The sequence below is a fragment of the Pituophis catenifer genome, unplaced genomic scaffold, assembly GCF_029215685.1.
Source record: "Pituophis catenifer annectens isolate HBS135680 unplaced genomic scaffold, rPitCat1.0.hap2 SCAF_4, whole genome shotgun sequence".
Lineage (NCBI taxonomy): Eukaryota > Metazoa > Chordata > Lepidosauria > Squamata > Colubridae > Pituophis > Pituophis catenifer.
The window spans coordinates 127,525,102-127,537,532 of NW_027256884.1; the positions used below are offsets into that span (position 1 = coordinate 127,525,102).

Here is a 12,431-nt window from a genome sequence, read left to right on the forward strand (position 1 = left end):
TGGCTGCAATGTCTCAGGATCGTATGATCCTTTTGTGACCTTCTAACAAGCCATTGATGGAAATAAAGCTTAAATTGTATTTGGCATAGCACCATTTGTAGAAATACTAGCTATTTGTGATATAGAAAACTTAAGAGAAACTTGTTCTGAAAGTAAAAATAGAAACCGCTAACAGTAAATACTAAAAGAAAAGATAATGTCAATCTTCATGTTAGCAAACATACAAATGAAATTGAAGAAAAGCATGGACAGTATATAGATATTATAATGAAAAATAGAATAGAATAGAATAGAATAGAATAGAATAGAATAGAATAGAATAGAATAGAATAGAATAGAATAGAACAGAACAGAACAGAACAGAACAGAACAGAACAGAACAGAATTTTTTATTGGCCAAGCGTGATTGGACACACAAGGAATTTGTCTTTGGTGCATACGCTCTAAATGTACATAAAAGAAAAGATACGTTTGCGGGAGGGAATCACTTAAGTCAGGGGTGTCAAGGTTGTTGGCCACTTTAAGCCTGGAGGACTTCAACTCCCAGAATTCCCCAGTCAGAGATGGGAAACTGCTGAGGTGTCCAACCTTGGCCACTTTAAGCCTGGAGGACTTCAACTCCCAGAATTCCCCAGTCAGAGATGGGAAACTGCAGAGGTGTCCAACCTTGGCCACTTTAAGCCTGGAGGACTTCAACTCCCAGAATTCCCCAGTCAGAGATGGGAAACTGCAGAGGTGTCCAAACTTGGCCACTTTAAGCTTGGAGGACTTCAACTCCCAGCAAAGCTGGCTGAGGAATTCTGGGAGTTGAAGTCCTCCAGGCTTAAAAGTGGCCAAGGTTGGACACCCCCCCACTTGACTTAAGGATAGCAAGCCGATTGGGTGAGCTTAGTCTCGTGACCGGAGCTGGCCTCGGAATCTCCTCCTGCTTCAGCCCTCCGCGGTCCATTGCGCGCGCAGGCGCGCCAGCTGCTTTGCGTTTCCCGCCTTTTCCTTTTGGGACACGCCCTTCTCTCTCGTCTCCTTTCCAGCTCGCTTCAACTGCCAACTGGAGAGCTGAGGAAGAAGCCGCCGCCATTTTGTCGGCGCGAGCGATTCAAGGGTGCGAACCACAACAACAAAAAAACCACAGGTAAGATGTGGAAAACAGCGGCGGAGGCCGTTAGAAATTCAGGGGGACCCGCTGGCCCAGACAGACAGACCGACCTGAGGCAACTCTGAAACTTCCGTGATTTACCTCACCGTTGGTAGCCTCGTAGCCGGTAGGGGAGTACGAATTCTCGGTTTCGATTTATAAAAAACTCGATTTTTTAATGGAGGGCCGGATCAGCATTGTGGTTGTCGTTTGTGAGGGGAGGTCGGTTGACACCCCTGGGGCTAGAAACACTAGGACTCCACTCCAGTTCTTTCTGGCCATTGAGTCTTTAATTCGACTTGTAAATTTACCGAGCCCCCCCATTTAATGGAGTATAGGAAGGGGTTTGTTCTTTTCATCCTTGTTTTTTTTCCCCCTTTGGCCCGGAGAAAAGACTGCTTCCCACACCCTGTTTTCCAACCTTGGTGGATTTCCAACTCCCAAGAATTCCTCAAAAAGATTTAGAATCCTTATTTTCATAATGTTCTGAACAGGTGTTTCGATAACCTGAAAGATGATTTCTTGATAACGGATTTCTTTGTTAGTGGGCCTGTTCTTCCCCATGATTAGATTCCAACCAAATTCTTCATGGAGACGTGAGATTTAAAATCCCCAAAATTTTATACTCACAACTCCCAAGACAAGAGTGGTTAACAAAATCAAAGATTTATTGGAGAAAAACATTAAAATAAAATAAAAATAAAAAGAGGTTGCAAGAGCGGCCTCTTCGACTCTTCCCAAATGGATTGAGATTGTAATAGGAAGTTAGCACCCACCCCTTTCCTAGAAGAATGAAATATTTTGGGAAATATTAAAAAGGCAGAATATTATGTTTCCCTGGATGAGAAATGGAGAAGCATGTTTTAAAGACAAAGCAACTCCCACCTTCCTGTGTCCCCCCCCCCCCTTTGTCAATGGGCCAGAGGCAGAAACTCAATTCCCCCCCACCCTTTGTCAATGGAACATCATCTGCAACACAATAGGACCCATCTAGCAACAGAAACTCACCACATGGCTCTTGGGAAGATTTCATCAGCCAGCAAGGCCAGCTAAAACCCCCATCCCCTGGGAGTCTGATAACCAATTGGGATATTATCTAATGTTACCTAATTTTAGGTTCTATTTAATTGGGCCAAACTATGTTATAATAATAATTTTAATTAGCAATTCTATGATGTTTGTGTATCTATATTTTTCTTGACTGTACACCGCCTTGAGTCCTACGGGAGAAAGGCGGTATAGAAATTAAAAAATAAATAAATAAATAAATAAATAAATATTGAAAAGCCATATATGGCCATCAATTTCCATACTGCTTTTCGGTTGATTTTGGATCACAGGAAACGGCTGAGGGCCTTGGGGATCCCCCCATCTTCAATACGGGTTCTTGTTTGTCTAAAAAGGATTAAAAATGGCCGAGAATGTGGTGGAGTCGGCCTCGCCTTCAGCCAAGAGGCCTAAACTTTCTTCACCGGCACTGTCTGTCTCTGCAAGCGATGGCACAGGTCAGTCTTGGGCATAGATCCCTTCATTTTACCTTATCACAAACAGACTCTCTTTTTTTGGGCAGCCTTTTTTGCTATCTACTTGTTTTTAGCTTATATTTTGCCATATGACTTTGGACGTCGAACTGACATTAAGTTTTATTTCTTTTGAAGAGGCTGTAAATGAGTTGATCCTTACCTCTGAGGGCTTGCAGCACTTGAAATCTTGTAAAAAGTGATCTTTTGTTGCATAGTTATTATCTGTGTATTGATAGAGTCTTTTCTTCAAATCTTAAACTCGTTTAATCTGAAGAGTCCTTATTTTTCATTTTACCAGTGTTCTGATGGCTAAGTTTTAATCTCCTTTACTTCCATCAATTATTTAGTACTAATATTGTTTCATAAAGAGGTGATTACAGTTGCAGATAGAATTCTTTTTGATGTTTTTGTTAAGACAGCTTCATTAGATCAATACTGAAAAACAATATAGACTTGGTCATCTGGTTTTGTTCAGAGGCTAAAATGTCTGAATTTCCCCTGAAGTCATGCCTTATTTGTAAAAATGAATATAGTAACACTTGTTTACTTATTTATTTATTGAACAAATCAACTAGATAGAAATACTACAACTCTTGAAATTAGGGATGCATATTACAGTTCATTTGATAACTCTTTATAGGTTCTCTTGGAAGTTCAGGCACCTATAGTATTTTTCGGAGTATAAGACGCACCTTCCCCTCTCCCTAAAAGGGGGTGAAAATTTGGGTGTGTCTTATACACTGAATGTAGCCCCGCCCACCCACTGGCCCCCACCCTTTGGCCCCTGCCTCCCAGCAAGCAGCAAGAAGAAACAGTCCATTTCAGCTTCAGCACAGCCTAATTAGCACAAGTTGATTGTCCTTTGGATCGGCTTCCCGGCTCTCAGCTGTTTCAGGCTGCAGGGATTGCCATTGCCTATCGTTGCAGAGGCCTCTGCTGCTTGCTGCATGGAGGTACATTGCTGGGAGTAGATTTTTTTTCTTGTGCTAATCAAGCTATGCTGAAAACGAATATGAAAGTAAACCAGGCTGTTTGCTGCAACAAGGCAAACTTTCTGGGATGCAGAGGCAGATTTCTTTTTCTTGTTTTCCTCACCAAAAAAGGTAGGTGTGTCTTATAGTCCGGAGCGTCTTATACTCCGAAAAATTGATTGCAGTGCTGTGGAGTCGGAGTCGAGGAGTCGGAGTCGGAGGAAATTTTGGGTACCTGGAGTCGGAGTCGGAGTCGGCAAACAATGCACCGACTCCGACTCCTACTAAATTTAGATTGGAATTTTAAAAAAAGCAAGTTTAAATGTCCCAATTCACAAAAAGTTATAATTAATGACTTCTCTACTGTAAGAATAAAGACCAATGCATGCAGTGCCTCACGTAACCGCAAAATGAACACGTTAAGTGACCGTGAAGAAGCATGCTTTTCATGTGCTTCACTATAAGGCACGCAACGCACAATTAGGAGTGGCAATACTTATACTTTCCATAGTGTTGTGTTCTGCTGTTACAGGGAACGCAGCGCCCATGGGTAACCTAGCCTCTCACTGATAAGGGATTAAGTAAATATGTTTTTTGCAGGACTAGAGACACTTGCATAAGTGAAGGGAATGGAGGGTCAATAGTTCAAGACTGAAGCTGTAAACCATTGGAAAAACTGCTGTCATTCAGCTAAGGCTATAAAAACTTGTAAACTCTGATTGTTAGCTTAAACTTTAAACATGACTATGGGATTCTACTAGGGAAATCATGTTTTATAATAAATGCCCCTTCCTGGATCCTCCCACTGCCCTATCTTCAGCAGCAGATCAGCACACAAAAAGGAGAAGGCAGCAGCTTCTGCCCAACTACCTCTCTCTGCTAGAAGAGCTTAGAACAGCGGTTCTCAACCTGGGGGTTGCGACCCCTTTGGGGGTCGAACGGCCATTTCACAGGAGTCGCCAAAGCCCTCTCTGCCCCCCCCCATGCCTTCACTCACCCTCACTCTCTGCTCTGTTGGATCGCTGGCCGTTCGTTTACCCCGCCCACTCCCAATCTATTGCTGCCTCCGATGGCTAGAGGAAAAAAAACTGTTTAAATTCTTGCCACGGTGCTTCAAAGGGCCGCCCTAGAGCCAGTGGTGCAGCCCAACCGTTTGTTAAATTGCTGGCTTGCCCCGCCCCTCCGCACCACTATTTATTGCCAATAAATAGTGGTGGGCGAGGGGCGGGCGACCCAGCAATTTAACAAATGGTTCGGTGGTTTTTTTGTAATTTTATTGGCCCACGGAGCTTCAGCATAGGCTAATTAGCCCTTGATTAGATCGGCTCCCGACCCCCAGCTGATTTGCTCTGAGCTGTTTTGCTCAGTGCTCTTTTGCTTGCTTGGAAAGACTGCAGATTTTTCCCCCCCTAGCTATACTGAAAAACGAAAGAGAAAGTAAAGCAGGCTGTTGGTTTTGCATGTTAGAAAATTAGGCAGGCAGATTTCTTTTCTTTTTCCTCACCAAAAAAGGTAGGTGCAAACAACGGGAAATTTAGGGAAAAAAGGAGATTTTAAAACACAAAAGAAAAAAAGCTCTATTTAACTAGGGAATTGTAATAATTGAGATACTATTAATTGTATATTGTGTTGAAAGCAGAAATGGTTAAGTTGTGGTTTGGAGGAATATATGGGGGAAATTATTTGGTTTATTATTATTGGTAAATATAATTAATTGATTTGTAAGAAATTGGATTGCATGGAAATAATTGGAATATTCATGTTCATATTGATTAATATACAAAAAAGGTAGTTATATAACTAATTGATTTATATTAAAATGTTGAATTCATATTAAACAACTGTAATATTACATAATTAACCAATGTGAGGATGGATATAAAAATAGATGACAATGGGAAGGGGTATAATATAGAATAGAAGGGAAAAATTGAATTTGATTAAGATTAGAGATGAGGATGAAGGGTAATATTGGTTTTTTACAAAAATAGATGAGGAATAAATATGGCAAAAAGGAAATATAGAAATTGTAAATTTAATTGAAATGACTAAACACTGTTTAAATTTATGAACCGGCCAAATACTCTGTTCAAAGAAAATACATTGTATGTTTGTATGTGTGTTTCTAATTATTGTTATTTATTTCATCCCAAAGTGTTAGAAGCCGTGAATGAGAAAGATAGCAATGAAAACATTGCATCTACTTCTGTGACAAAAAACGTTCAGAAATCTACTGGAGAACAATCACAAATAAGAAAATTCTTTATATCTGACAAAGTTACCATAAGGATGACACCAGAAAAATTCAAACACCACATTATTGAAATGGTAGTAAAGAATAGTGTACCACTATCCTTCTTTTCACAGACAGCCTTTTTAGGCCTAAATGGAGAAATGGCAAAAAAACTTGGTGTTTCTCTGGAAAGAGAAAGTATAAGGAAACTTATAATTGAGGAGGCCAAATGTAAAAAGGAAGAACTACAGAAAGTTATGAAAGGACGTTTTGTCTTCCTTAAAATGGATGCATGCACACGTCACAGAGTCAATTATTTCGCTATTAATGTTAGATTTGTGGATGAAAATAACAAAACAATAACACGGACCCTCGGAGTAAAGGACACTCAGGCACATCACACCAGTGATTACCTTCAGAAGTTAGTGGAGGGTGTTCTAGAAGATTTTGAAATTAAAAAGGAACAGATTTTATGTGTTGTGACAGATAACGCTTCTAACATGTTGAGCACAATTGAGAAGATGAAGGCAGATGAAGAAGGTATCAAACAGATATTAGACTTAGAGGAAGACAGCTCTGCAAGTATTAGAGAAAGTTTAGAAACTGAAGAGAATGCTGACATTTTTTTAGACAACTTTGTTGAAGAAGCATTGAAGCTTGCTACTATTCATCATATGCGATGTGCTGTTCATACACTGCAACTTGCCATAAGAGATGGATTAAAAGATCGCCATGCAGCTACATTAATTGGCAAATTACGGCAAGTAACTGTTGCAGCCAGGGCCCCAAAAACAGATGCAATTTTGAAAAGACGTGCAGGAAAAGGAGCCATTTTGGATCAAACAACTCGCTGGGGAAGCACTTATTTAATGGTGAAGCGTTTGCTTGAACTTAAAGACTTCATAGAAGAAATGGACAATGAAAATCTTGCATTAACTGCAAGCCAGTGGACACAAACAAAAGAGCTGGAGAACCTTCTTTCTCACCCCTTCACTGTCACCAAGAGGTTGCAATGTGATGATCTAACCCCGGGTAAATTCCTCTTGGAATGGAAGAGCCTGTTATATCGCCTGAACAAAAATGGAGGGTTAATAGCTGAGGGCATTGCATCTTCAATGATGAAAAGAGAGAGTCTTTTGCTGGAAAATGAAATCTTGTTAGCGGCTATTTATGTCGACCCAATGAGCCGACTTTTATTGAACAGTAAACAGATTGCTACTGGGAAAAAGGCCCTCTATGATGTAGCAGTTCGCATGAAGGGATTACGACCTGAAATACCTCCACAGGAGGATGGAGTTCTTTTAAGCAATAGTGGTAACTCAGAATCATCTTCTTCAAACGAAGAATTAGACTTTGATTCCTTCTTAGACAAAATGGAAGTTGCTAAAGGAAAGCGACGTCGCATAAGCGTTACAGAACCAGTAAATGTCCAAATAAAAAAATTCCAACAGGAGTTTTATAAAGCACTAAAAGAAGTTGAAAAGTATGATCGCTCATCAAAACTTACTGTTGAAGAAGCCATCCTTGTTTATCCAGAGATCGTTAGTGATGTGGCCAGAATAGTTACTGCAATGCCACCCACCCAAGTCAGTGTCGAAAGATTATTTTCAGCCCTAAAAATAATAAAGTCTGACTTAAGAGCCTCTATGAAAGAGGATCTGGCAGAGGCAATTCTCTTCCTTAGAACTCTACATTGAATTGATTTGCATTTGCTAAGCCTATAACTACATTTCAAGATTAATATAAACCATTTCTAGGTTTTACAGATTTTGTTTTTGGTTCATATAGATAAGCTTTGTTTTTGTTCTAAAACAACCAAATAATGTGGTTTGTATTTTTGAACTGGTAAAGTTCCTGTTCCTGATGTTTATGCCTGCTGCTACTATCCAGCAACTTGATTAATTAAATTAATAAAAAAAAATTAATAAAACTTTGTTGTTTTCATTGTGTTTGTCTTTTGCTTAAACTGTTCAATACAGTAGACTGTTGGCTTCCCAGCCAGTAGTCCTGTGGTAATGACATGTATGTTGCCTTTCTTTCCTTCAAGGAATGTATAAAATACATTCGCATATTAATACAGAGGAGTCGGAGTCGGGGAGTCGGAGTCGGAGTCGGAAGTACAAAAAACTGAGGAGTCGGAGTCAGAGTCGGAGTCGGAACATTTATCTCCCGACTCCACAGCTCTGATTGATTGCAAAAGAAAAATTGTGTTGCTTTCCTGAGTTTAGGATTAGTCTGTGCAATAGTTCTTTTCATTTTATCAGAAGAAATTAACTGGAATCCTTCAGCCAAAAATGTAGACATTCTGATTATTAATGGTAGCCAGACTTGATTTGTATTTGATAGGGTGTGTGTGTGTGTTTGTTTGTTTGTTTGTCTGAATGCTGGTTGGATACATTAGGTAATTTGGAATGCTGCTTCTGAAGGCTGCACTGACATATCCAAATTTGGGGATGGGTACAGGTGGGCCAAATCAAGGTCCGTCAACACAGTCCACTGCAGGAATGATGCCAACAGTAAATAGTCCAGTAAATCAGCCTGGAATGGGAATGAATGCTGGCATGAATCCTGTGTTGTCTGCAGGAAATGGGCAAGGAATGATGCAAGAACAAATTATGAATGGTTCAATTGGAGCTGGAAGAGGATATTCCAATATGTCATATCCAAACCCAGGAATGGGAAATGCTGATATTCTAATTGCAGAGACATCACAGCAAGGTTCTCCTCAAATGGGAGGGCAGGCGAGCCTGAGAGGTCCACAGCCTGGAGCAATGAACAAGGTATGTCAAAGGTTTTATTTTGAATATTGACAATGAAAAATACAGTTTCAAAGTGCCATCCTTTAGGGATGCTTTTGGGTGTCTTGCCAGATGCCTCCAGCATGTTTGCAGATGAAACATATAATACATAAAACACAAACCTATACATAACCTTATCAATGCATATTAAGGATAAATTTTACATGGGTATGAACTGTATAATAACCCTGAAGACTATAGGAGTCTAGGTATAGTACATTATCCAAAACAGTTGCTTGAATTTATAAATATGGAATGTTTTCCATACGTAGAATGATTGTGCATGAGGTAATAAGTTAATAATTTGTCTAATTGCAAGTGTTAAAAACTCCAAAGGCTAATAATTATCATTCTTAAGAGTAGCACTAATAATAGAATATGTGAGATAATATATGTGAGATAATATAATATGTTATATTGGCTTTGTGACTTGAATCTTGTGTTTTGGAAAATGTAGATGTAAAATAACATGATGCTACTTTTCAAGACCCAAATTATTGCATTGAATGCAAAACAGGATGGGTAAAAATAGATTTTTTTAAAAAAAATCAGATCTTTAGAAATTTAAATTGTTTTTTTTTTTTAAATTTAAATCAGAATGTTTTTTATTTTTTATTTTTATCAAATTCATTTTAATAAAATGCTTGTTTTCTATCCAGATCAGGCACTTACTTGAGGCCACATAATTGTAATCCAGTCCAAGCTAGTCCTGCAGCACTCTGCCAGCTGAAAACAGGCCGCGCACAGCCTCCACGGCCTCCTGCAGCACTCTCCTGGCCATAGGGGGGCCACCTGTTTTGGACGGCAGAGGCACTGCAGGTCGGTCCTTTGATATTTCCAGACCGGCCCCACGGGCCAGATCTAAGCATCCCGCAGGCCGAATTCAGCCTGCGGGCCTTGAGTTTGACACCCCTGGTCTAAATAGAACAGTTTTACTTAAGGAGATCAACATGGATCAGTGACTACTGATTTCCGAAAATTTGCATGATAAACACTTGAGTTGGCATTGTAACACTGTTCCTTCAATTCCCTGTTGTTAGATTCTTTTGCCTTTTTAAAATTACCTATTACCAAATTAATGTAGCTGTCTTACGTAGCTGTATTGAAATCAGTTATAAGTATATAACATTTAAATAGGGAGATAATTCCAAGTTCTCATTATTCTGTATACTGTATCTGCTATTGACAGCTATTCTAGCAGGTGGAACATAGTATGGGAACAGTGCAGTAAAAAGAATTTGGAATATGAACAATGAGAGCAGAGTAACTCTTGGGTTTTTTTGTGGAATTCAGCTGTTTCTAAATGCATTTTAGCAGAATAACAAAATACTAATTTAAAATCTTAATATGTTTGTTATATTTAAAGTATATTTAAAATGGCACGCGTGCCATAGGTTCACCATCACGGTGCTATGGTATAGCACTTGCAAAGCCTATAGGTGACTTGTGAATCAATAGCTTGATTTCCATTAATTCTTAGATAATACTATTTTAATCCAGATTCTCTCTACCCTGAGATCATTCAGAGTAATCATACTTACAATGTAACTTGCTTGCTTGTGCATTTATAAAATTTATTGACTACTGCAATCTGTCACACAAAAAGCAAAGCATCACACAAGTAACCTTGAGAGCTTATTGAAATTAGGTCAGGATGGAGCTGTATAAATTCAGTATTGTCAGTTTAATTCTAGGACAGTATTTTTCAAACCTTGCAATTTTAAGATATGTGGACTTCAACTTTCAAAATTATCCAGCTACCAGTGGTGAAATCTGAAGCGGTTTGCTACCGGTTCGCTGGCTGTGCATGCACGCCAAGTGCGCGCTGCAGGCGCAGTGTGCACCAAATGTGCGCTGCGCGTTTGAAAAGCTCGAACCGGCAGTTTAAAAAAGCTACTATCCGACAATCAGCTGTGCTGTGCGGTTTAGCTTTGCTAGAAAGCAGGATTTCCTGCTTTCTAGCAAAGCTAAACCACGTGACATAGCTGATTCCCCACTTCTCCCTCGCTGTTCTACTTATCTTCCAAGCCTTCTTTTGGCACATGCTTTTTTTTTTACCACTGGTTCACCCGAAACGGTAGTTTTTCTCTCTATAGTTTTGTGCGAACCGGTAGTATTTCACCCCTGCCAGCTACCATGCTAGCTAGGGAATACTGAGCGTTGGAGTCCACACATCTTAAATAGAATTGATGGCCCACCTATAATAATATTGTCAGTCTCAGAAGGTGTCTCTATTTCATTTTAATGCCATATTGTTGCTGCTGACGATAATTCTGTGTTTAGGATGATGTCTTGGGCATTGCCCACAATAACACTGAAAACCCTGAGCACAAGATGGAGAAACCAGGCCTCGGTATCGATGATGAGAGCAACAACCAACGGGCAGCTGCCACTCGGAGTCGTGCTGATTCATGTCGCCTGTCTCTCCAGCGCTGCATCCAGTCTTTAGTTCATGCCTGCCAGTGCCACAATGTCAACTGTTCATTGCCAAAATGTCAAAAAATGAAGAGAGTTGTCCAGCACACCAAAAGATGCAAAGCCAAAGCCAATGAAGGGTGTCCAGTTTGCAAACAACTCATTGCTCTTTGCTGCTACCATGCTAAGCACTGCCAGGAGATCAAGTGTCCAGTGCCATTTTGCCTAAACATCAGACATAAACTTCGTCAGCGTCAGCGTCGCCTACAACAGGCCCAGATGCTCCTGAGGAAGATGAAAGCATCCGGAGGGTGAAGGCATAGAGGGACAACAGCAAGGGTTGCCTTCAACAGTAGTTTGTTTAAAATAAAATTAAAAAAGCCAACTGAAATGGGGGACAATGGAATAAAGAAAATATATTTTTTGTTATGGCTGGGACTGTAACCAGTCCTTTTTTTTTGTTTGTTCGTTTGTTTTTGTTTCCTGTTGAGTGGCCACACAAACAAAGGTTGAGAATATATGTGGTATCTTTATTGTCTTACATAGTGACATTATATAGTTCGTTACTTTCAAGTTACAGCGTACTTGGCAGAACATCATTGGCTCACAGAATCTTCCAGGTAACTTAATTCATAGGTCCGTGATGGCGAACCTATGGCACGCGTGCCACAGGTGGCACGTGGAGTCATATCGGTGGGCATGCAAGTGTTGCCCTAGCTCGGGTCCAGTGTGCAAGCGCACCGGCCAGTTGATTTTCGGGCCTTCCGGTCCCACTGGAAGTCGGGAAACGGGCTGTTTCTGGCCTCTGGAGGGCCTCTGGGGGTGGGTGGGGAAGGCAGTTTTTGCCCTCCCCAGGCTCCTAGAAAGCCTCTGGAGTCTGGGGAGGGTGAAAAATGGATCTTCTGGTCCCACCGGAAGTCAGGAAATGGGCCGTTTCCGGTCTCCGGAGGGCCTCCGGTGGGGTGGGGAAGGCCATTTTCGCCCTCCCCAGGCTCCAAGAAAGCCTCTGGAGCCTGGGGAGGGCAAAAAACGGGCCTACTGGACCCACCGTGCCATCTTGTGCCAAAAGCAGGGGGGAGCATTGGGGGGGGGGTCACATGCCCATGCGCAGGAGGGCACATGCGTTTGAATTATGGAGGTGGGCACGCCTACCCGCGTCCCTTCCACACTTCCCCCACTTTTGGCAGCAAAAAGGTTAGCCATCACTGTCATAGGTTAATCATTACTGCTGGCTTAAGCACTTCTAATATTTAGCTATAATTAAAATCTAACACACATCCCACTTCCTCTCCTCCTGTTCCTCTTGTTTACAGAGTTAGGGTCTTTATCTTCTAATGTCATTTCCTGGCGCTTACG

General features: G+C 40.8%; 1 protein-coding gene across 1 annotated transcript; it reads left to right on the plus strand.

Annotated features, from left to right (window-relative positions):
- The first annotated feature begins 988 nt into the window (after positions 1-988).
- On the plus strand, positions 989-11,504 carry LOC139316324 (histone acetyltransferase p300-like). Its single transcript, XM_070942988.1, has 4 exons — positions 989-1,132; positions 2,539-2,640; positions 8,566-8,642; positions 10,944-11,504. Exons 2-4 carry the CDS (start codon positions 2,547-2,549, stop codon positions 11,388-11,390), a joined length of 618 nt encoding a protein of 205 aa, XP_070799089.1. The 5' UTR covers positions 989-1,132; positions 2,539-2,546; the 3' UTR covers positions 11,391-11,504.
- Positions 11,505-12,431: the final 927 nt, after the last annotated feature.